Genomic DNA, 25,475 nt, shown 5'->3' with positions numbered 1-25,475 from the left:
TAATCTCGTCAGTTCATGACCAGCGCGCGCTAGATTGAACCTTCCTCTTTCGAACGAGCCCTTTCCCAGCGAACAATATTCTCATATAATATTTTTCGCCTATTTTTGTCGGTAACCTGGTCGCTCTACCTTATCGACAATCTACGGAGTCTCGGCTCGTAAAGGCGATCGATCTCGCGTTCGATATTGGAACGCGGCTCCGATCTGCCTCCGGGATATCGATAGCCGATGATCGATCGATCGAACCGGTAACCGGATTTCGATAGGACGCCCAGCGAACGGATAAATCATGGCAACGGAAGCACCGTAACGGCCGAACGCGCGATTACGCCGTTGCCGATAATCATTCGAAATCGGAAAAAGAAGAAATTTGAAAATCCCCCCGGGCGATCCGTTTCATTCCCCTGGCGGCGTATCGCGTGCTTCGATATAGTTTCGTAAAGGCGACTCCGCAATTTGCTCGCGGATCGGTTTAATAACCACGAAGAACCGCTCCGGCCATCGCGCGATTAATAACTCCATTTACGCTCGTCCCATGAAGCGGCTTGCACCGAAAGCAGATCGCGCGTGGTCCTATTAATTCGTCGTTAAGTTTCTTTATTCGTATCCCGTGACGCGCGCGGACAATCGTGGATCGAGGATCGATCGTGTCCGAAAATACATAGCTTGTGCGTAACAACCACCGGAAGCCTGTTAACATACCTTTCTGACACGGTGCTTGAGCGAATTCGCTTCGACAACGCTATTTTCGATACATTTTGCTATGAAAATGATTTTTGGATTTTTTCAATGAATTGAAAAATTTGTTGGGATTAAATTTAAACAAAAAAATATTGATTGTAGGAATCTTTTAACCGATTCATTCGTGTAACTGTTGAGACGTCCATTAGAACTAGACAGCGGATTTTATGCATTTATGGCAAAAATTAGTAGGTGTAATTTAGAACAGTAGAAGTGTTGGAAAAATTGAAAGATACTGTTATACTATTTTCAACCTATTACACATATCGAGGAAGGAAATAAATTTCTATTTCACTCCAATTTGTTGTAATTCACATCAAAAATTTTAATTTTGCATAAAGATCAGCTGAGTTATAATTTATAACATAGCTAAATCGAGTTATTTATCTCGTTTTATCTGTTCATTTTAAAGGGGCACTACATTTTTCCGGGTCGGAAATTTTAATAATTTTTACGGGTTTGATAATGTAACGAAAAACCATTTTTTGAGTCCGTAATATTTTAACATATATCTTAAGTCTTCAAATACCTGACGAAATTTTTATATAATTTTGTAAATGATTAGGCATTTTTTTTTGGAGCCTCATGGAAGTCATTTTGAAAATTTCCATCTCTGGCGTGCACGATTATGGTTCACTGCAACGTCTGAAAAAAAAGAATTATCCTTAGAAGAAGTATGACTATGGCCCCAGTGTAGACTAGAATAAATAAGGTTGGTTGATTTTTTCCTCAATTTTGAATGTTTCTTTTACGAAGAGAATGCTATTTTTGAAACCACCCACTTCGGAGGTCCATCATTCTGTGAATTTTTGCCCGACCAAAATAATAATACTCTATACTGGGGCCATAGTCGTGCACGCCAGCAGATCAACATTTTTAAAATGAATTCCATCAGGCTGCAAAAAATCATTTACAAAATTATATAAAATTTTTTTCTTGTATTTGAAGACTTAACACTAGGTTTACGGAGTACTAAAAGTGACTATTCCGCATTACTTTATAAGAATAACAAGATCATGCTACCCACATTTTTAGCAATATATTCAAAATAATGTATACCCAAAGAAATAAATTTCCTAAATAATATCTCACGTATGCATCCTTAGAATCTTAATAATTTAAAATGAAAAATATTAGAACCCGTCATTTTGACGGGTCACGAAAATCTAATGTTAACATATATGTCAAAAAAATTCCGGACTCAAAAAATGTTTTTTCATTACTTTATCAGTCTCACAAGAATTATTAAAATTTCCGACCTGAGAAGAGGGAAGAATCTATAAACGCATGTATGTGTAATCCGGTGCGAATGTGTTAATAGGATTTTCAATAATGATGCTGCACCAAAAGGAAGCTTAGAAATCGTCTTTTATAATCCCAAACGAGATTATTAGATAGCGTTGCTGAGGCTGCTGAAAGTATAGTATCTGTTGTAGGACCCACTAAAAAATCTGTAGACTTTTAAAAATTATGAAATAATCTCACCGACAGCTAACGTATTAACACGTAACGAATTCACGTCCTGCAATTTTTGTTTCCGAATGCGGCAACATCAGTCGCATCAATGGGATTGGACTTAAATTTAAATTATTAATTAATCCTTGCTTCAGCGACACAAGTTTGCGGCAACCAGCTTCAGAATTTCATTATTTTCGCCGGTAAGTACTCGGTATTAGAAACGGAAAAAATTTGCCGGTCGCGAATGTCTGAATAAACATGGACGCAACAACTGTGGACACAAGTTTTGTCTATGGAGACACGTATGTCGACCATTTTTGGAAGAGCACCGTTTCGGATGGGCGGACGAGAGAGGGCGATAAAACGGAACGGCCTGGTTCCCAAAAAACTGCTCGGGACCCAGGGATCCCGATGTAATTTCACGCGAAATTTATCTAATCTCGCGACCGCGATACGCTTAGGTGTACGCCCACCATGCGAGGACGCGACGCGTCGCTCCGAGAAACACGCTCCCGAGAAGAAATTGACGCGCGCTAGCTCGTCACGGTGACGGCACTCTATATTTAACCGATCGAGCGACGACGACGACGAAGACGAAGACGAAGACGACGCCACGCTCCAGAAACCCGCTCGAAAGTCACGCTTCTCTCGCTCCATCCTATACTTTCGCTCCATAAAGAAAATTATAAGAATATATGTAAGGAGTGCGCTCCTTAATTGATTTAAATCTTCCCGCTCAATACAGTGAGTCGATAAGTAAGGGCCCGCAGTAGCGGCAGAGAAATAATTATTATTAGTTTCCCATAGTGCTGGATCAATTAAAAGAAAATCTGAATTTATATTGAACCGTTTGAAAAAATTATTTGATTCAGATGATACGAAATGTTGTATTTCCAAATTCGCAAGATTTTTAATTTCTATAGTCGTTGTCATGTATCTCTTATAATTATTATTATTGTTTACATTTTGTAGTGCTTGCACCATCGATCTTTTTGTTTCTACTGAAACTTTTTTATCAAAAAACGATAGCGCCGCATTCTCCGGTGACAAGTACCATAAATGGTTCACAATTTTTTTTAATGCCACATCGCTTATTTCTTCGTTAACATTTTTGTAATGAATTATATTTTTGATGAATTCTAGATCTACACGTGCCGCCATAGCAGCCATTGGGGTCAAAATCCGCGGCTCAATATAAATGTTAATTAGAAATACACATGTATCTCTAATGCTACTATACTCTTCCTGGTTGAGAGGAAATTCGTTTCGAAAAATAAATATTTTTAAAGTGTATATTATTTTAGCCATCCACCTCGCATGGTGAAATGCGCCAGGCATTTTGAATGAAATGCCACCCAAAGGAATCCCCCCAAGAAAAATTATTGCTAATTCTAAAAGTTCTTTGTAGTCATCTCTTGGGTGACTCATTTTTGTGTAATTTTTAAAAATTTCGATTTTTTTTTGTATATCATTAATATGTTTCAGAACGTAATCGTCGTGCGTTCCCGGGATGTAATTATTTTTATTAATTTCAGGCCAACTATTTTGAAATTTTTTAAAAAGTTGAATATTCGGGCCTGTTGGCGACCGTTTGGCGCGCTCATAGCTCTACTCCGTAATGTAATAAACCAAAATATTCACAATATTGTTGAAACTTTCAAGTAAAATTTCTTATTATACAACCAAAAGATGATATTTTTATGCTATAACAGTAACTCTTATCATTAAAACATAAAATTTGAGTTGCACGTAAAATTAAAGGGAAATTACTGAAATTTTCAAACTTCAAACCGATTGCGACACCCTTTCCTGTTGTCCAATTGAGTTCTTCTTCTGCAGAACTTATTTTTTTTTTTTTTGGATCTGGAACAGATCTAGGGGGTCGCATAAAAAAAATCAGATGGTCGAAAAATAAGGTCCACCCTAACGGGCACTCGTCCGGTTTTCCGTGCCACCGTGTAGGCTGCGCGATCGTCGTCGTCGACGACGATGACGTCCGCGACGCCTTGAAACTCCGACGAAAAGAACCGTCGAAGGTCAGGTGCACGGAGGTGCGTCGCGGCGGTGTGAATCGGCGACGCGCCTCGGTTCGAGAACTGTCGCCGAAAACTGTTAGGGCCGTTTTATCAGCGGCGACGTACCAGACAGATAACTCAGAGCCCGACCTCGCTTTCTGTTCCAGGAAAAGAACTCTTTCCTGAATTACAACGTGTCCTGCATTCTGACGCTTCCGCCTTATCAGCGACAGGGGTACGGCCGCCTCCTGATCGATTTCAGTGAGTAGACATGTCCCTGCTGAATTTCCTTTTCTCCGATCGTTTCGCTCTCCCAGAAACACCTTCTCCGCTGGCATACCCTGTGGAGCATAACTATAGCACCGCTAATATTTGTCACATTTTCGACCTGTAAGGAAATAATTCGGAAAACCGTACGGTGCGAAAGAGGATTGGAAATAATGGATTCCAGATGAAATTGATTGAAGTTGTGTGCATACACAGGGTCATCCGTTTTTAAACGGCCAAACGACAACCAGCTATAGAGTACCCCAAATGGAACAACTTTCACCCCTAACACTTTTTTTGATTCGGTCTTGATTTTTAGATAATTGCAAAAACCCGTCACTTTTTTGCGTTCACTTAAGATTAAATATATTAGGACTGCAATTATGTATCTTGATGATTTTTCCTTTGTTTGGTTCAAAATAAATAGGGGTGTCTTTTTTATTCAGTCAACTTTTTTGTATGACCTTTGGATCTTGGTTCTTTTGACATGGGGCACGCCGTGGAGACTGAATGAAATAACTTCGAATCAAACGAAGTGTTAGGGGTGAAAGTTGTTCCATTTGGGGTCCTCTGTAGCTGGTTGACGTTTGGCCGTTTAAAAACGGATGACCCTGTAGAAGCGCAATTTTGGTGCAGGCACGCTTATGGTGCGGGGCGCATTCTGCGCCGGTGGAAAGCACAGCTTAGCTTTTCCAACTGCAAGAATGAACAGCGCGGAGTATATTGGAATACTTCAAAATCATTTATCGCCGTTCATTCGTGCAAACGATCGCGTTCCATGGACTTATCGGTAAGACAATGCTCCGATTCACAAAAGCCGACAAACTACAGCATGGTTTGAAACGTCTGATATCAATGCGTTGAAATGGCCTGCTCCCCAGATCAAAATACAATCGAAAATCCATGGGGTATCATGGTGCGGCGTGTTTATAAAAATAATCGACAATTTTCAAACATCTCGGAGCTAGAAACAGCTGTTGCTGAAGCGTGGAATGATTTTACCGAAGGAACTTTGAAGAAACTAGTTTACATTATGAACAATCGCGTTTTTGAGTTAGTACATGAAAAAGGAGGTCCTACTCGTTATCGAAACTGCTCACTTTAATAACCTAAATTATAAATTTAACATTTTGTTGACATTAATATTATTATTACACATTCATTGGTGCTACAGTTATGCGCCATTGAAATATTTAATTTGTTACAATTCACGTTAAATAAATGTTAATTTTTGTTCTCTTTTCATTAATTATAATTTATTTCCCTTTCGCGTGGTATCATTAACATTTAGAGATCATTACTTGGAACTTGAAAACTCTTGAAAATTGTAGTGGTGCTATAGTTACGCTGCGCAGTGTACAGTGACTCCCACTAATATTCGTACGCTCTTAAAAATCGCATAAATTTGTCAATATTTGACTATACTACTTGAATTTTTTTTTTTTGAGAAGTTAGAACAATCGAGAAAAATGTTTGATTAACACTAGGTTTACGGAGCATCAAAAGTGAGTATTTTACATTACTTTATAAAAATAAGAAGAATGTGTCTATCGAAGTTTTCAACCATTTTTTAAATAATATATACCTAAGGGAATAAGTTTGTTGAGTAATACCACGTAGATGGATCTTCACAATCTCAATAATCGTAAATTAAAAATATTAGAACCCGTCATTCTGACGGGTCCCGTAAACCTAGTGTTAAAATTGCAATTGGTCGAAATTACAGAGAAAGTACTAAAAGTTGTATTTCGCAACGTTTTTATGCGGGCTTATATTAAAAATTTGAAAAGTACGTTTTGTACATCTGTATCAATTATACATATTCTGGATGTTTCACCTAAATCGGTTGCAATGAGCTACAAACGTTTAACGATGAAAACTCAAGGGCGAAAGTCGCAGAATTTTGGCATTCTCAGGGAATTTCGCCCTTACGTGACCATTTTGAACATCTGCAGCTCATTGCAACGTTCACCGATTTTGATGAAATTCTCAGAACATGTACAATTCACACAGATCTACAAATCGTACTTTCTAAATTTTCAATGTGAGCAAAATACAACTTTTAGCACTTTCTCTGCAATTTCGACCAATCGCAATTTTAATCAAACATTTTTCTCACGTCGCGTAGTGATCCAATTGTTCTAACTTCTCAAAAAAAAAAATTCAAGTACACTAGCGGCGGAAAGTATGTTAACACCTTTTCAAGCGGAATAACTTTTTTAAAATTGGTCCAAATGACTTGAATCTTTTCTAGATGTTAGACCGACTAGTTTGCTACAGAATGACTAAACAAACATCTTTTTAGATTGCAATTGGTTGGAATGACAAAGGAATGAAAAAATGATGATTTTTCAACTTTTTTATCGTAGATGGAGCATACTGAAAATTTCATCGAAATCGGTCAACGTTGCAATGAGCTACAAACATTTCAAGATGCGAGTTTAAGGGTTAAGGTCGCAGATTTTCGACCTTGCCAGGGAATATCGCCCTTATGTGATCATCTTGAAACGTTTGTAGCTGATTGCAACATTGACCGATTTTTATGAAATTTTCAGTATGCATGTAAGTGACCGAAATCTACAAAACGCATTTTTTAAATTATCGTTATAGGCTCAGACGAAAAAGTTGAAAAATCACAATTTTTTCATTTCTTTTTCCCAACCAATCGTAATCTAAAAAAATGTTCGTTTAGTCATTCTCTGGCAAACTAGTTGGTCTATCATATAAAAAAGATTCTACTCGTTTGGACCAATTTCAAAAAAGTTATTCCGCTTGAAAAGGTGTTAACATACTTACGGTCCAATATTGACAAAGTTACGCGACTTTTAAGAGCGTACGAATATTAGTGGGAGTCGGTGTACGTCGAGGGAAATCTGATTTGCAAGGAAACCGCGTCGAGAGAGAGAGATCGTAAGCGGACGGAGCGATTATTGTTCCGTCGTTTGATTTCTCTGGCGATCGATGGGGCGTCCTTGGACGCAGGATGACGACATCCTGTCGACGAAACCGAAAGGACGACCGAATTAGGAACCGGACGAGCGGGAACCGCCCCCGCGTCTCTCGTCGACGCGTCGCGAATTCGACGTGAATTTTTCCGGCGTTTCGACTTTTAATCGAAGGCCTTGAATGTCGACACGATCGTAAGAGCTTCGATCGACGCGAAAGTATCGGCGCGAGGTCTACGACGCGAAAAAGGCAATTCGCTGGTGACGCGGTGAAAGTCGATCGCAGGAGACCGACGCGACACGTGTCTCGGTGACAATTAAACGGGAATCCCGGGGGTTTAACCGTCGAGGAAAGTACAGTCGCACTTATCTGTCAACGGGGAACACCGCATCGGCGGACCCGGCTGGTTCGCTGAATGGCAGCGTGACGCGTATACGAATTACGACTTCCGGCTGCGATCCGCGCTGACTCACATATTTGCTCGCGCGATCGTTCGTCGAGATTGCCGCTGAATGCTGCTCCGCCGATATCTAATTCGCTAATTCTTCAAACTCGAACGCTCTTCGAGCGCTATACTTCCAATAACGGGGTCGCTCGTACACCAGAGGAATGCACGGGAATCGCGTTCATTAACGCCAGGTTTACTGAGCACTAAAAATTTTACATCACCTTCACATTACTTTGTCAAAATAACATCAACGCGTCTATCAAAATTTGTAACCATTCTTTTAATCCTTTTCTAAAATTTTCTTCCGTCTTGGAATATTTTCATTTGATTCAGATGAATGGGATATCATATTTAACCCTTAGCACTCGAATGGCGACTGTAGGGCGCCACTAACAATTGCTGTCTCATTGTTCAAAATATTTTTTACATTACTAAATTTGTTTGTACTTGATAAATTACGGAACACTTCGGTATTGTACGAGTAAATTGCACCATTTTCGTATGTATAACATGAGAGAAAAATATGAAGCAGGGAAATATTCTAGGTCGAAAGAAATGTTTTGTTTTGGAGTTAAGATAGCTTCGAGTGAGAAGGGTTAAATGTTTAGTAATCTATTAACCCTTTGCACTCGGCGCTAGTTTCAATCTAAAACTAAATTTTTCTTCCGTCTTACAATATTTTCATTTTATGCATACGAAACTGATCTGATTTCTACGTATAATATTGAAATGTTTAGTAATCTATTGAATTGAAATTTTGTAATGTAAAAAATATTTTGTAATATTTTTTGTAATTTCTTTGAAATAATGCCAGAACAATTTCTAGTGGTGCTTCGGAGTCACCACTCGAGTGCAAAGGGTTAAATACAAATTTTCTAATGGAACAAATATTTTGTAATATTTTTTGTAATTTCTTTGAAATAATGCCACAACAATTTCCAGTGGTGCTTCAGAGTCACCGATCGAGTGCTAAGGGTTGATAATATGTACCCAAAGAAGTCAATTTGTTACATACAATCTTTTCTCGATATTTGTCGCAAACACCTGCTCGATAAAAGTCGCAGAACTATCTTCGCTACAGCGGGGTATACAGTTTGGACACCGAAGAGTGTAAACATAATTCGGGTTGGGTACGAAGTTCTGCGTGGATTAAAGAATAGTATCTTCTGGAACATATATGTCGCAGGCAAGATGACGTATTGATGACGTATTGATGACGTATATAGGTCGTGCCATAAGTTCGTGCCGTTTACTCTTGTACCATTGAAATTCTAAAAATAAAATATGTAATCACCCTTTCATTCCTCTTCTGACCTTTTTGGCAAAGACATGATACCGCCAGTATCAAATTTCTGCGGTTTTTCATTAAAATACTTTTCAATGGTGAATAATATAAACATATCCGAACTCATGGGACGACCTAATATATCGAGAAAACACTGTAATTCCTCATGGATGCATCTTTACAATCTCAATACAGTGAATTCTCGATATATGTCAACAACACGGGTCTTGCCAGCGACATATATCGCCCAGGAGATACTATTCTTCGAGTTCTCACGAGCTATGCCCAAAGGTCTCTTCTTGGCCCCTCACGGGGTATCCTCCGCGGCAGTGGGGACAGTTCTGGGACTTTTAGCGCCTAGGAATTTGTGACATATACAGAGAAAACACTGTACTTCCAGATCAAATCGCTTCGTTATGCATTCTGAAATCTGACATTCCGAACGCACCGACCTCACGGTTATAAGACTCCTGGAACTCGTACCGAATGGAATACAGTAAATTCTCGATATATGTCAACAACACAGGCCTGGCCAGTGACATAAATCGTCCAGGAGATACTATTCTCCGAGATCTCACGAGCTATGCCCAAAGGTCTCTTCTTGGCCCCTCACGGGGTATCCTCCGCGGCAGTGGGGACAGTTCTGGGACTTTTAGCGCCTAGGAATTTGTGACATATACAGAGAAAACCCTGTACTTCCAGATCAAATCGCTTCGTTATGCATTCTGAAATCTGACATTCCGAACGCACCGACCTCACGGTTATAAGACTCCTGGAACTCGTACCGAATCGAGTACAGTAAATTCTCGATATACGTCAACAACACGGGTCTTGCCAGCGACATATATCGCCCAGGAGATACTATTCTTCGAGTTCTCACGAGCTGTACCTCAAGGTCTCTTCTTGGCCCCTCACGGAGTATACCCCACGGCAGTGGGGATAATTCCGCGACATTTATCATGCAGGCCTTGGCGACATATATCGAGAAATCACTGTACTTCCAGATCAAATCGCTTCATTATGCATTCTGAAGTCTGACATTCCGAACGCACCGACCTCACGGTTATAAGACTCCTGGAACTCGTACCGAATGGAGTACATTAAATTCTCGATATACGTCAACAACACGGGTCTTGCCAGCGACATATATCGCCCACGAGATACTATTCTTCGAGTTCTCACGAGCTGTACCTCAAGGTCTCTTCTTGGCCCCTCACGGAGTATACCCCACGGCAGTGGGGATAATTTCGCGACATTTATCATGCAGGCCTTGGCGATATATATCGAGAAATCACTGTATAATCTTTCCCAAGTCGGTGGAAAAAATTGACAAAGCACCGCGCGGGGTACGAAGAGGAAGTAAGGGGTGAAGAGTGCCGCAGCGGAAAGAAAAGAAACCGAAAAAGCCGCGGGAAGGATCGATTGCGCATTCGGAGGTGTTGGCCGGTTCCCCGCGGCGGAAACCAGGATCCAACGACCGGGATGCTCTCATTGTCCCCTATTTACGCGTCTGGGAACGCGTCCCTGCGGAAAGAAACGAGGGGAAAACGCACGACGGCAAAAGAGAGAATCTCCTTCCGCGACTCGATCTCTCTCTCTCTCTCTCTCTCTCTCCTTCTCTCTCTCTCCCTTTCTCTCTCTCTCTCTCTCCGCCCCGTTAGCCTCTCTGGAAGGCACGGAGAGCGCGTGTACACCGCGAAAGAGCGTAGCGTTGATAATTAAACGCGAGCTTTTTGCCGTGACGTCATTTTCATTGATGCCGACCAGGCGGAGGAAGCGGAGGAGGCCGGGGGGGAGGGGCGCAGGTTGGAAAGTGTGGGTCGCGCGCGATCGTAGGGGTGGCACGTCGTCGACGAGCAACCCCCCCCCCCCCCTAGGTGGCTGGGGTTGTGGGTCGACGTACTATGCGGACGAAGTCGTCGAGAATCGTAGTGCTGTTGTGCGGGACGCGGTATGCGGGGGTGGATGGAGGGGGTGGCTGCGGGTGGCTTTTCCGCAGGGGTTCACAGAGAGAGAGAGAAAACTTACCGGGGGAGTTGAAGAAGATAGATCGAGATGGAGGATAGCTAGATAGAGAGAGAGAGAGAGAGAGAGAGAGAGAGAGAGAGAGAGAGAGAGAGAGAGAGAGAGAGAGAGAGAGAGAGAGAGAGAGAGAAAGAGCGCCGGTGGTGGTGGCAACGAACGATCACCGTGTGCCGGTGCTGGTGTTGGTGCTCCTGGTGGTGGTGACGGATAGTGGAGTGTAGGTCGGAGTGGTATGGTTAGCGGAAAGTGCGACGCCCGGCGTCTCGCCGCATCGATCGACCCCCACGACGTTCTCTCTACCTGCTGTTGGCTTGCACACCGACGAGCACACTTTTGCGCGCGGCCGCTCGCTCGCGCGCAACACATACTCTTACACACGCGCACGCACACACACACACACACACACACACACACACACACGGAGAGGAGTCACAGACGCGAGTTGGGATTCGTCTCGTCTCGTCCGGTCTCGTCTGGCGCACACGGGGTGTGTCCAATGCACCCTGTCCCGCGGAGGAATTCCTGTCGCAAAGCCCCGGCGGAAATTCGAGCGCACCCGCGATTAGGGCAACGATCGGAGAGAATTTGCTGTACTCGTACCGATCCGCGGGACCACGTGCTCGCGGGCACGCGTGTCGTCGCACTGCCCGACGCCCACCGCGTCGGGTCTCTCTAGATGTTCAGATAGTTGACGAAAGCTCGAAGATGGTGGAAGCTTTTGTCTCGAGGGTAATTGAGCCTCGATTTTGTTTTTGCTCGCGATTATCGGGCGGTTACTTTTCAATTTCCTCAGATGGGGGGGGGGGGCGCCTACGAGTCGCAAAGGTACGGTTAACAAAGCCCGCGGACAACACCCTTTGCCCTCTGCTCGAGGACCCGGTCTACCAGCATTTGATAATATTAGCGTTTCGAAAGAAGAAAAAACGAAGAACGTCGGCAGCCGAGAGAGGGTCGACTGTGATTTTTTCGCAGTTGGGTTAACGGGTTAAGGAACTGCCTGGGCGTTTTGCGTTCGGACACACCCTGTGCAGGAGGACGCGTCCCTTCGAGCCCTCGGCGGTCTAGCACCGTTCCCACCTGGTTCGATTCGAGCGTGAGCGCGGCGAACGCGGCGTGTAGGGCTCGCGATCGCATGACCTCCGGTGACCTCGCCCCCTCGTAGGGCGTAGAATTGCCAGGGCACATCGCCGCCCTTTTCCTCCGTTGCCGTAGACCAACCATCCAACCAGCCAGCCGGCTCTCGCTTAGGTTCCCAGCGAGAGGGACAGAGGAGTCCGCGAGAGCCTTCCCCTGGCGGACTGCTGTCACACCGATCCGTCCGCCAGCACACCCTCTCTCCCTCCCTCTCTCCCTCTTCCCGAATCCTCTTCAACCCTCGTCGCCGTTGTTCTCTCGTCCTTCCAGTCACCGGCACCACTTTCCTCCTCCCCCGATTCCTCTCCACCCCCACCAGGAACCGCCAGCAGCAGCAGCAGCAGCAGCAGTACTACCATCGCCTAGCGTCATCCCCTACCACCTCGACGCCCCCGAAACTCTGCAAACTGAACGTACGCGTAATGAATGCGCTCTTGCCGAAGCTGTTGGCCCTGCTGGAAGGGAGACGCGGAAAAGAGAATCGTGCCACGCCGTAGAAAGAGGACCGGCGGAAAAGAATTGGCAGAGGGTGGTAGGCGGCGATGGCGATGGCGATGGCGATGGCGATGGCGGCTGCGGTGATAGAGGGTAGAGAGACTACTCCGGTCCTCTCGCTTCTGGTCCAGAGAAGGAGGACCTTGCCGAGGAGGTGGAGAAGCACCAGCGGCAGGAAGAGAAAGAGGAGGAGGAGGAGGAGAAGGAGGAAAAGGATGGTCATTGAACCCCTCAGCCTCCAGGACGTCCTGGAATAAGCTCGACACAGGACCGGTACTCGGCGGCACTGCCTTGGTCACACTCTGCGAAAATCGTCTACCGTTCTTTTCCCACCCCTCCGTTCGCCACCGACACCTGGGACCACCTTCTCTCTCTCTCTCTCTCTCTCTCTCTCTCTCTCTCTCTCTCTCATTATTTCCTCTCTTGTTCGGTCTCTCTCCCGTCGTTGGCCCGTTTCTTTTTCCCTTTGTCGTCCCGACGGACGCGCGGAAACCTCCGGCTGTCGTCTCGATCTCGATTATTCGGGTAATGAGAATTCCGCGGTTATTTCGGGCGCGCTGCGACGCTTCCGCGAGGATCCCCCGGCGTCCCGGCCGACGCTGGTCGTTGAACCGCGAAGCTTCCGGCCCCGGTTCTGGAAAACGGGCATCGACGCCTTTCACCCAGCGAAACGACCGAGTCCCGAACGATCCTTCTTCGTCCGGCAGGAGAATCGGTGCGGAGGTCAAATAAAACCGAGATTACGGTGGTTGGAACTCTTGGAAGGCACAACGTGTCATTTATTAAAGAAGAGAACTCGGTACACTCTGGCAGAGTGCTCGCTCGAATTCCTAGCCCTAAGGACGCCTCGCTGACAGCGTGTCCGGTGTCCCTGTTTACTGCACCTTAAGTGTCCCGGGACTTTCCTAGAAGGGAAGCATCGCGCTGCGGAGACGCGCCTATTCTCGACGTTCCTTCGTTCGAATTTTCTCGCATTTACTGCGAATTCTCGATATATGTCAACAACGCGGGCCTTGTCAGCGACATATATCGCCCAGGAGATACTATTCTTCGAGGTCTCGCGAGCTACACCCCAATGTCTCTTCTTGGCCCCGTATGAACTATCCCCCGCGACAGTGAGGATAGTTCTGGGACTTTTATCGCCTAGGCATTTGTGACATATATAGAGAAAACGCTGTACTTCCAGATCAAAACGCTTCCTTGTGCATTTTAAAATCGGACATTCCATACGCACCAACCTAACGATTATAAGACTTCCTGAACTACTACTGAATCGAGTACAGTAAATACTCGATATATGTCATCAGCACGGGTCTTTCCAGCGACAAATATCGCCCAGGAGATACTATTCTTCGAGGTCTCACGAGCTACACCCCAATGTCTCTTCTTTGCCCCTTATGAACTACCCCCCGCGACAGTGAGGATAGTTCTGGGACTTTTATCGCCTAGGCATTTGTGACATATATAGAGAAAACACTGTACTTCCAGATCAAAACGCTTCCTTGTGCATTTTAAAATCGGACATTCCATACGCACCAACCTAACGATTATAAGACTTCCCGAACTACTACTGAATCGAGTACAGTAAATACTCGATATATGTCAACAACACGGGTCTTGTCAGCGACATATATCGCCCAGGAGATACTATTCTTCGAGGTCTCACGAGCTATACCCCAAGGTCTCTTCTTGGCCCTTCACGGAGTATACTCCGCGGTAGTGGGGATAATTCCGCGACGTTTATAATGTAGGCCTTGGTGACATATATAGAGAAATCACTGTACAATCCCGTCTTCGATCCCAACGCCGTCCGAACGACTTCGAGGAATCTGGATAGGCGCGTATCCGACCGAAATCTCTCGACGCGTCGCTCCCCGTATCGGCGATTTCGATCGGGCACCGGTGCTCGAAGACAGAAAGAAATCGCCGCCGCGAATCTTGGCTCGCGTCTCCTCCTCCTGCGCTCGAACTTATGCCAAACGGATGGAGGTTTATCGTCCGCACGAACCTCGAGCGAAAAAATCGGACGGCTGGGATTCGTACGTTCAGATCGATGCTCTCTCTCTCTCTCTCTTTCTCTCTCTCTCTCTTTCTCTCTCCCTCCGCGACCGGATCTCTCGCGTGTCTTTACAAGCGCGGCCGCATACCGGCGCGGTATCAATGCGGTCTGGTTCCCGCGAACATAACGGATGACCCATAAACGGAGAAATCGGTTTAGACGCGCGACGTCGGCGTCGTCGGATCGATTCATCTAATTAGCCGAATGCTCGGACCGCGAGAACCCGAACACGGGAAACCTCTCCGCGATAAATCAGCCTCGCGTTCCCTGAAAAAAGTCCGGAAATGATCATAGTTCAACTATTGGGCCGAAGCATATGACACGTCCGACTCATAACCGTAACTTTGACACTAGGTTTACGTGATCCGTCAGAATGACGGGTTCTGATATTTTTAATTTACAATGATTGCGATTCTGAAGACACTTCGGTGAGGAATTGTTCAACAAATTTATTTCTTTGGGTATATGTTATCGAAAGAAAAATGGCTAAAAATTTGGGCAGCACATTCTTGTTATTTTTATAAAGTAATGTAAAATAGTCGCTTTTAGTGCTCCGTAAAACTAGTGTTAGACGAACATAATTTTCTCTAAATAGAACTTATTGATTAACACGTTGACTGCCATGTCGCCCATAATTTGAATTACTTGTCCAGGTTTTAAAATGAATTTTTACGTTAATATATTAATTGTACTAAATTTGATTCGGATCTATAAAATGCAAGAAAGTTGGAGGACTCAATACCAATACTCAATACTCAATACTCAATATCATACGTTTAATTTTTTCAATTTTTATTTCATTGAATAACTTACTTTGATTTTACGGAATTTTTTAGGTTTGTCTGGCACTCAAGGTGTTAAAGTGAGCATCATTGTAATCGTCATACTCTGTCAAAAAATGACGAGTTTTTCGATTATACTGTGGTAAATATTGAATTTTTTGGTTGTCCACCTCCCTCGTTTATTAGATTATCCTCTATATTGTTGGGCTGTTTTTATCATTGACTACTAGCGCGTTTATTTACTACAACATTTTGATAAACCATTGCATAATGTAATTTTTTCGCTCATATAAACAGAATACAGACCGGTCACACTGGCCAATGTTAAAAAAACATCGCGTTTGTCCAGTTCTTGGCTTTATTTCGCAAACCTAAAGATATTTTCTAGCGCTACCCTCGATTTCATCCAGAAAATTCATCCAATGGCATAAAAATGCTTGGATTCCACGACACGCACATCATCAATTTTTGGGCTACTTCTAACGCTTATATTACCAAATATCTGCATAATCTCGTCAGTTCATGACCAGGGCGCGCTAGATTGAACCTTCCTCTTTCGATCGAGCCCTTTCCCAGCGGAAAATATTCTCATACAAAGACGAAAATTTTCCCCCCGTGAAACCATTTTTCTACTAATTTCGTCGGTAACCTGGTCGCTCTACCTTATCGATAATCTACAGTCTCTTGGCCGTAAGCACATCTTTGAAGGTGCATCTTCTTTCTAATGCAACAGTTCTATTCGTCCGATACGAATCGACGAAAATTGAGTGGTATGGGTCAAAATAGACCAGGGCATCGGCAGTCGAAGGGTTAACTCTCCACGTCGTGGCTGGAGAAAGACGGCCGACGAATCTTAACCCTTAGCACTCGAATGGCGACTGTAAGGCGCCACTAAAATATTGCTGTATCGTTATTCGAAATATTTTTTCCATTATTTAATTCCTTTGTATTTAATAAATTTCTAAACATTTCAGTATTGTACGAGTAAATTGAACCATTTTCGTACGTATAGCATGGAAAAATATATATAGAACGGAAATATTCTAGGTCGGAAGAAATGTTTCATTTTGGAGTTAAAATGGCGTCGAGTGCAAAGGGTTAACCCTAAACCTACCGAGCCCTAAAAGTACCTGATATATAATGTCTTATAGAAATGACAGAATTTCTTTGGATTTTGTTCGGTTTGTATTAAGCATCATTAAGCATCTTTAGAATTTCAGTAATTGCAAATTAAAAAATCAGAAACCGGTCATTTCGACCGGCGGTGGTAGGTTTAGCGTTAAACCGGAAACGCTAGGTCGATAGTCGTACGCGGGTGTTATTCCGCTTGCGGATGCAAATGGGTTAGTCGATCGCGGCGAAGCGATGTATCGTTCTAAGCCGGATCGAACGTGAAACGCCGCGTCGCGTCGGTGCGAAATCGGCAGCGCGAATCGGCTCCCGCGATCGAGATAAATGCAAATACCGCGGCGACGCGTCAGGGCGCGGGGTTCGGAGGTTGGAAATTATTTTCGATACGGTACTGACGTCGCGCGGCGTTTCATCCTTCGTCGGTCACTGACACCAGAAACGGCTTATAGCGGTTGGCGTCGATTCCGGCCGGCAACGTGCGCGTGTTTGCGCACGGCCGCGTGTGCACGCGTTTGCATGCGTGCTCTCTCTGTACCTATGCGGCTTCGATGTCTCGCGTGCAATCGGAATTTCATAGTCCGCTTAGCAGCCCCCCCCCCCCGGCCCAAGGACGTTCTCGCATAGTTCCTAAACGAAACGGAGCTTCGATATCATCCCTCCACTCCTACCCCCAGGGCCCGCTCTAGGGGGGGGGACAACCCGGGCATTTGCCCGGGGCGCCATTTTGGCTTTGGCTGTAAGTGTGAGAAAAATATTGATGTTTCAAATATTCAGTTAATAGAAAATTTCTGACTACCCTTGCCAGACAATTTTGCTAAAAAAAAAAAGGTCATTTTGTTCAGCGCGGTGCTCAGTGCTTAAAAAGGGGCGGCAATTTGTTTTTTTGCCCGGGGCGTCGTAACCGCTAGAGCGGGCCCTGCTACCCCCCACCACCACCAACCGATGGTGGTGTCGATATCCATCGATATATATCCCCATATCCATCCCGTTTCTCGAGGATTCACGGGCGTGAACAACGGCGTATGCACTTCTGCGCAGGTTACTTATTGACCAGGGTCGAGAAAAAGATTGGCTCGCCGGAGAAACCTTTATCGGATCTAGGCCTGATCTCGTATCGCAGCTATTGGAAGGACGTTCTGCTGCAGTACCTCTGCAACTTCGGGGGCAAGGAACTCTCCGTCAAAGGTAAACGCTGATGCGGGGACCTCCCCTCGACGGCACGCGGCACACAGTGGTCAAGTTGGACGAAATCGGATTCAAAATCAAAGAACTTTCGATAGAAATGAGGTAGAGCGATGAAATTTTTTTTAAATTAAAGCTGAAACTTTGTAGAATAGGGGAAGAATAGAGAGATTATTACCATCCAATCGTTTCAACGAAAAAATGACTTCTTTAGTTTTTGTCACAAAAATCTATCTTTTGCAAAATCCTGAGGTCGTAGACAAATTTTGAGACCAGATTTGAAATCAGCGTGAAAGAATCTATGGGAAATGATGTACAGCATGTTAAAAAAAAATTTTTTCCGCGCGTGGCATTGGAAAAACTAAAATTTTCTTGAATTTGTGCGCGTTTAACGAATTTTCTCGAGGTTAAAAAACGTTTGTACCACAATCTCTCTATTTTTCCCGTATTCTACAAAGTTGCAGCTTTCATTAAAAAAAAATTTCATCGCTCTACCTCATTCCTATCGAAAGTTCCTTGATTTTGAATCCGATTTGGTCCAAATTGCCCACTGCGTGCCGCCACGATGGTCTGGGAACGCGATTTTGCTGGCCAAAAATCAAAATGTCATTGGAACTTTCTAAACGTCTTTCTATCACGTGTCTTTCAGGTCACTGATAACGAATCTGATACCAAAAATTTTAAATTCAAAATGCCGGATTCAATACTGTGCACATATCGTTTGGAAATTCGCTTTTTGCGGTCAAAACTAAAGAGACACACAACTGTATACATATAATTATAACACACTGTATACATTTAACTATATTATTATATAATTATGTTTCTGACGTTACTTCTAAATTATCCAAATACATAAGCATTGGCAATTCCTCTTCGTCTGAACCTTCTGCAATTATAAAGATAATTAAACTTCTGATGACAAGACAGTATGATGGCTAGGTAAAAATGGAACATACTTTCTGACATTGTCAAAATTAATTTAAAATATGTATATATGTATGTATATACATGCATAAATATGTGTAACTATAATTATATAACTAACGCTTTACGCACATAAAACTCAGTAAAATCCTTCAGTATAGATGTTTCGACTCGAATATTCGGTTGAAGACTAACGCGATCAAAAAGAATTGTGCTAGAAGAAAACCAATTACTATGGTAACAAACAGGTCGCTCTGTTAAAACATCTGTTTATTAAGTACTGAGAAAAAGAATAAATTTCTATTTCATATATATTTTATATAAATTTCTATTTCATATATTTCTTGCAATTCCGGTAGAAAATTTTTATTTTGCATAAAGATGCGCTGTCTATTCATAATACACCCGCAGGCATTCTTGCATTGTTGCTGAATACAGCGTCCAATGCATCAAAAACCTATGAATAACGGATTTATAATTGAGAACCTGTATCTTCTAAACGCATAGATTGCCGAAGCTAAAATTATAAAATAAAAAATTATATATCTGACGTCCTTAGCTATCACTCATAATACCCACCAAGTTTCATCTCGATCGGCCACCGATGCCTTTACAGCCGCCATTTTCATTTGGACATATATCGAGTGAACACTGTGTACAAACTACAGAAAATTGTTCTTTATGTCGGCCGACATCAAGAGCCCAAAGAAATTGATTTGGTCCGGCGAACGGCTCATGCGAATAAAGTAACGTTCCATCTCGAGAACGTTCGCCCCGAATAGGCGTGGTTTCGGTTGCCCCGAACTGCAACGGAGCCAAAATCGCGCCCCACGGGGCAATCCGTCCCCGTTCCGCCGCGATAACGGATACAAGAGTACGGTTGTCTTGCAGATATCAGCAAGGAGATGGCGATCGACTCGTACGACATCGTCAGCACCCTGCAGGCCCTCGGGATGATGAAGTACTGGAAGGGGAAGCACATCATTCTCAAGAAACAGGCAAGTGTCCCTTCAGACGCTCTAATTTCTCCACTAATTTGTGCGCACGTATTTATTATTGCACACGTATCCGTCGTTACATATTAGGTTCTAGCGTATTAGTTGACACTAGATTGCCGGAGCGAATCAATTTGACCCATTCACGATTTCATTGCTATATACCGGGTGACCCACGAGTCGCGACCAGTAGAGATTACTCTGTTATTAGCAAACCTATCGAAAATGTATTTATCGGATATAGCATGGTTTCAAGCGATTAGAGCTTTAACGCGTGATTATAGCAAATTTTTTGCCAACTACTATTTGCATGATTTTTCAAGGTCACCTTCAATATTTTGCAAATACACCTATAATTTTTTACGCCCATCTGTTAGAGGATCTCAAGACGAATTCGGCGAGCATCGTAGCATAACTTTTACCTTAATTTAAGCGATGTTCAAAATGGTGTCCATCAGCTGCAATGACGACAAAAAAGTGTATAGAACTTGACCTCTGCACTGATAGCTGTGCATCTACAATTCTCTGTCGCATATCTTCCTGCGTTGGAGGACTGCTAATAACAGAGTAATGAGCAATCTCTACTGGTCACGATTCGTGGTTCACCCTGTATATGGAAAAACTTAAATAACTTTTTTTAAAACATATGTTGCTTTTCAATAGAATTACAAAGGTAGGTATCCGATTACCCTAATTATATCATACAATACCACCAATCTGTCAGAGGGAATCACCAACTAATCAGTAGACTGCGGATCTTTATGCAAAATAAAATTTTTATACATCAATTCCAATCTACAGCAGCTAAGTAAAAATTTATTTTGCTCATTAATCATTTTTATACATTAAAAATGATATATCGAAATTGTTAAACTCCTTTATATTTTCCACTGTTTTCAATCACACCTACTCCTTTTTGTCACAAATGCATAAAATCCGTCTACTAATCAGACTAATCAGACATGTTTCTCATCCGGCAATCTAGTGTTAACCCTTTCAGTGCCGAACGACGACATATCGTCGCGATGACGTCCTACTATACGCATTGCGAGAAAGCTCCATCTCAAAATAAATTTCTAAAACGAAGCTGAATTTTCTAAATATCATTTTTAGTTCGGCGTTTATGAGCTTTCTCGCGAACCTTAGCAAATTCGTCAAACTCGCCCAGTATTCTTCGCACTAAAAGGGTTAAACAACAACGCGTCGGAAGATGGTCTCTCGGCGCGTCTGATAGATTTTCCGAGAGGCCGTGTCTCGGTCGAAAGATAAAAAACAGGGGAAAAAGGAGAAGGACCGTTGGGAGAACCGTTGAAATGATTTTCAGGACGTGATCGACGACTACAAGGAGAGGGTGAAGAGACGGGGGCCCGTCTACAAAGAGATCGATCCGGAGTGTCTGAAATGGAACCCCTTCCAGCAACCCAAGACGCCCTCCGCCTCGAACTAAGGTCTGCGACGAGGACGAGGACGAGGACGAGGAGCAGCAACGGCCAGAATCACGACGTCGGCCTCCCCCCTCCATTCCGGTTGAGCCCCGACCCAGACCAGCGGATCTCTTTCTTCTTCTTCTTCTTCTTCTTCTTCTTCTTCGCAGACTTCGTCTTCCTCCTCCCTCGACCCCGGCCCCTCTCCTCTTTTTTTTCCACGCGAGAGATCCCCCCTCCTTTTCTCGCTCGACGAGGACCGTTCGTTCGTGTCTCGCGCGAGCAACGATCCGCAAAGCCCGTGGAAATCCTCGGAGGAACGTCTCTCCCGCTGAGAACGAACGCCGATGGTTCCAACGGAGCCACGGATCCACGGGGATTTCGCGAAGACGATCCAGGGATCGGTAGGCTCCCCGGAGAGCTCGGGTCGACGAACTCTAGATCGTTCGCGGTAACGTTCGGAGAGCGGTGCGTCCTGGAATTTTGGAGCACGCATGGACACCGATTGCCCCGGGGGGCACAGAACCCCGGCCCCATTAGAGTCCGGAGCAACGAAGCTCCGCCCACCGCGCGCAGAGAGGGGACAGATCGTTTGCCCCTCGGAGGCGATTCGAGACGCTCCGGGGACGAAGAGCGCTGTGCCCACGCCTGCTCCAGATTCTACCGCTCGGTGTTACCCTCGTCGAAGATCCCGCTTGTATCCAGCCATCTCGTGAATCGTATCGATTTTTGACCGGCAACGTTCACTGTAAAATAATCATTGTTTATACGACACGCCCCCTATCTATACCCCCCACCGCTCAACCCCTTCTCTACGATTCCGGTTCCGCGTTGATCGGTTTTAATTCACAGGTATCGGACGTTGTTGTTGGTCACGTTTCCGAATTAACGCGTTGAATGCCACGGCGGTCACCGGTGACCGGCACTCAATTTGGTGGGGACCGGCGCGCCCAGACTTTTAGAAATACATAATTTGAAGGAATGTCAATACTTGTCAATAATAACCGCACCCCAGCGCCACGGCGGTCACCGGTGACCGGCACTCAATTTGGCGGTGACGCCATGGGGGCCACCGGTGACCGGCGCACCCAGATTTTTAGAAATACTTAATTTGGACAAGAGTCAATACTTGTTAATAAAAACCGCACCCCAGCGCCACGGCGGTCACCGGTGACCGGCACTCAACTTGACGGTGACGCCCTGGGGGCCACCGGTGAGCGGCTCACCCAGATTTTTAGAAATACTTAATTTGGACAAGAGTCAATACTTGTTAATAAAAACCGCACCCTAGCTCCACGGGGGTCACCGGTGACCGGCACTCAACGTGGTGGTTACGCTGTGGGGGCCACCGGTGACCGGCGCGCCCAGATTTTTAGAATTGCATAATTTGAACAAATGTCAATACTTGTTAATAAAAACTGCACTCCAGCGCCACGAGGGTCACCGGTGATCCCATGTGTTAAACATGGTTACTAAATAATTTATTTGTTGTAGGTAACATTTCAAAATCATATGTATCGTATAATAGGAAATTCATCGTGGCGCCACGGGCAAACCCTGTAAAACTGGCGTGGCATTCAACGTGTTACGTAATACCTTGTAAAGGTACGAGGGTAAACCCTCCTGCCAGGCGGAACAAAAATTGCAGTTTGATTTGTATCGAGTCAAATGTCCATATTCCGAGACCATACTCTTTTTTACTCATTTCGCCTAAAACAAGAATTATTTTTTAACACTGGAACAACCAAGGGGGGCCAAAATCATTCGTTTGGCATTTCTTATAATCATTATGCATCCCCAGTGGCGGAGCAAAAATTGCAGTTTGATTTGTATCGAGTCAAATGTCCATATTCCGAGACCATACTCTTTTTTACTCATTTCGCCTAAAACAAGAATTATTTTTTAACACTGGAACAACCAAGGGGGGCCAAAATCATTCGTTTGGCATTTCTTATAATCATTATGCATCCCCAGTGGCGGAGCAAAAATTGCAGTTTGATTTGTATCGAGTCAAATTTCCATATTCCGGGACCATACTCTTTTTTACCCATTTCGCCTAAAACAAAAATTATTTTTTAACACTAGAGCAACCAAGGGGGGCCAAAATCATTCGTTTGGCATTTCTTATCATTATGCATCTCCAGTGGCGGAGTAAAAATTGCAGTTTAATTTGTATCGAGTCAAATTTGATCCGAATTGTGCTAATCCCGAGTTTCCTGTGACGCGGTACGAATTGATCGTAGGAGGGGGTTGACTGTGATTTCTTTTCGACGGAGCGCCGAAGGGGGTTCGTCCTCGAGGTTGACGGAGCGACGAAGAGATCACCATCGGTCGAGGTCAGCTGGAAAAGGTGTTTTGACGAGAGGATGTCTGGCGATCCCGAGGAATTGATCGGCACACGCGTCTCTCGGCGTGGTCGTTGCACGAAACGTGGCAACCGACAAGAGAGTTTATTGATCGGGCATAGCGAGGTGCACGGCTCGCTGCAAAACAGAGAAATTCAGCGGCGAACGCGTCGAGAGAGAGAGAGAGAGAGAGAGAGAGAGAGAGAGAGAGAGAGAGAGAGAAAGAGAGAGATGGACGTCGGTGAACGAAACGAAACGAAACGAAACCGGCGTCCTCGGTCGAGCCGTTTTCGACCGCAACGCGCCGTTCAAAATAACTCGAAAGCTATCGAGTCAAGGTTGAACACCGGACCCATTTAAAACGCACACGCGCACGTGCGCGCACGCACGCACACGACGCCCGGTCGACCGTCGAGAAAACGTTTAAAAGCGTCGGCCACCACGAGACCGCTCGAGGATTTCTGCGAAGGATCCATTTCTGCGCGTGTGTCCGGTGCGTGCGCGCGTTAAGCCCCGTTCCCAAATGCCGGTGCGCGCGTTCGCATTCCCGCGACTGTGAACCGATTTTAACCGATTTTTTAGCCGTCGGAGCGCAACGTGCGTCCGTTCTTCTACCGAGAGACAGAGAGTTCTTTTTTCTTCTTCTTCTTCTTCTTCTTCTTCTTCTTCTCCGGTCGAACGGGTTAAAGGAGACAAAAGAGCTCGCATGACAGATACCGTTCTTCGCCGTGGGAACGCGGCTTTAGGAAGACGGCGAACGCACGTCGCGCTGCACCGACGCGACGGAAGAATTTCCTGTTGTTCGACCATCGCCGTTCGCGATTGTAATATAGCCCCGTGTAGTATCGATTCCAACGACTGGAATTCTTTTTCATCGTTTTTTAGTACTGCGACTTTCTACGTGCATAGGGTTAAATAAAGAAATTGAAACGTTGATCGACGTGTCGATTGGTCTCTTTATTTCCAACAGTACACACACCGTGCGCCACGGAATTCCCGCGTAGGATCGCACGAACGATCGCAAGCTTACTTTAGCGCGCCTTGACGCGTTCGCCTGCCGCTCAGGCTATCTTTAAAGATTAAACTTTGTTCGTAACAAGCTTGAACCGAACTTCTTTCGCGTTTGTGCGATCTAGAAGAGTTCGAGAACGAATTCTTTCACTGAACTTTAATTTTACGGTTGCGGTTACAATGATTGAAGTATTGGGTTGTCCGGAAAGTTTCGTGCCGTTTTTCTGTAGGGCATTAGGATAGGTATGAATACGTCGGGATGATTGAAAATAAATGGTATGTGTACGTAGGCTACAAAGGTGATCTTTCAGGGATTTTTAGAGAAAAGTTTTATTAGGGTACATTAATTTTTGTTAGCTTTATACGGTCTTCAATATGGAAGGAAACAGAGTGCTGTTGGAATTACACCTTCAGATTTTCATCTGTTTAGGTCAGTACAAAATTCCCATAATGACAAGAACTTTAACTCTTTGGTCGACATTATAAAAATCATATTTAAAATTTTTTCGCCGAAAAACGCAAGTTGCGTGAAAGATGGAGAAAGATTATGGAACAAAATGGCACTTATAATTATTCCATAAGCGTATATCGAAATTTAAATGTACAGCGTTCGAGTTTTCCTTGAAGATCGGCACGAACCTTCCGGACAACCCAACACTTTTGTGGGATTTTTGGGGATGATCGCTCGGCAGTGAACGTGTTAACACTATGCCGCGCGCACGCGTAATCAGAATTCTTTTGTTTTCACGGGGCACCGACGTGGTGTCGCCGGGCGGCATAGTGCTAACAATACTTAGGAGTCGAA

The 25,475-nt window shown here is 44.4% G+C and overlaps 1 protein-coding gene across 3 annotated transcripts in view; it reads left to right on the top strand.

Moving 5' to 3' along the window:
- The window catches only part of Chm (lysine acetyltransferase chameau), a 50,904-nt gene extending 29,445 nt beyond the window's left edge, over positions 1-21,459 (top strand). For 2 of the 3 annotated variants that reach the window (XM_076799767.1, XM_076799768.1), the window contains exons 10-13: positions 4,382-4,475; positions 17,825-17,971; positions 19,787-19,893; positions 21,215-21,459. In XM_076799767.1, the coding sequence (XP_076655882.1) occupies positions 4,382-4,475; positions 17,825-17,971; positions 19,787-19,893; positions 21,215-21,337 (471 nt within the window). In that variant the 3' untranslated portion in view covers positions 21,338-21,459. Of the gene's footprint in view, positions 1-4,381; positions 4,476-17,824; positions 17,972-19,786; positions 19,894-21,214 lie in introns of those variants that run through there. The other variant, XM_076799769.1, reaches the window with a different exon arrangement.
- Positions 21,460-25,475: the final 4,016 nt, after the last annotated feature.

The sequence above is a fragment of the Halictus rubicundus genome, chromosome 13 (assembly GCF_050948215.1).
Source record: "Halictus rubicundus isolate RS-2024b chromosome 13, iyHalRubi1_principal, whole genome shotgun sequence".
Classification (NCBI taxonomy): Eukaryota; Metazoa; Arthropoda; class Insecta; order Hymenoptera; family Halictidae; genus Halictus; species Halictus rubicundus.
Note: the sequence above shows the minus strand (reverse complement) of the source record. Positions and strands in the feature narration are given on the sequence as shown.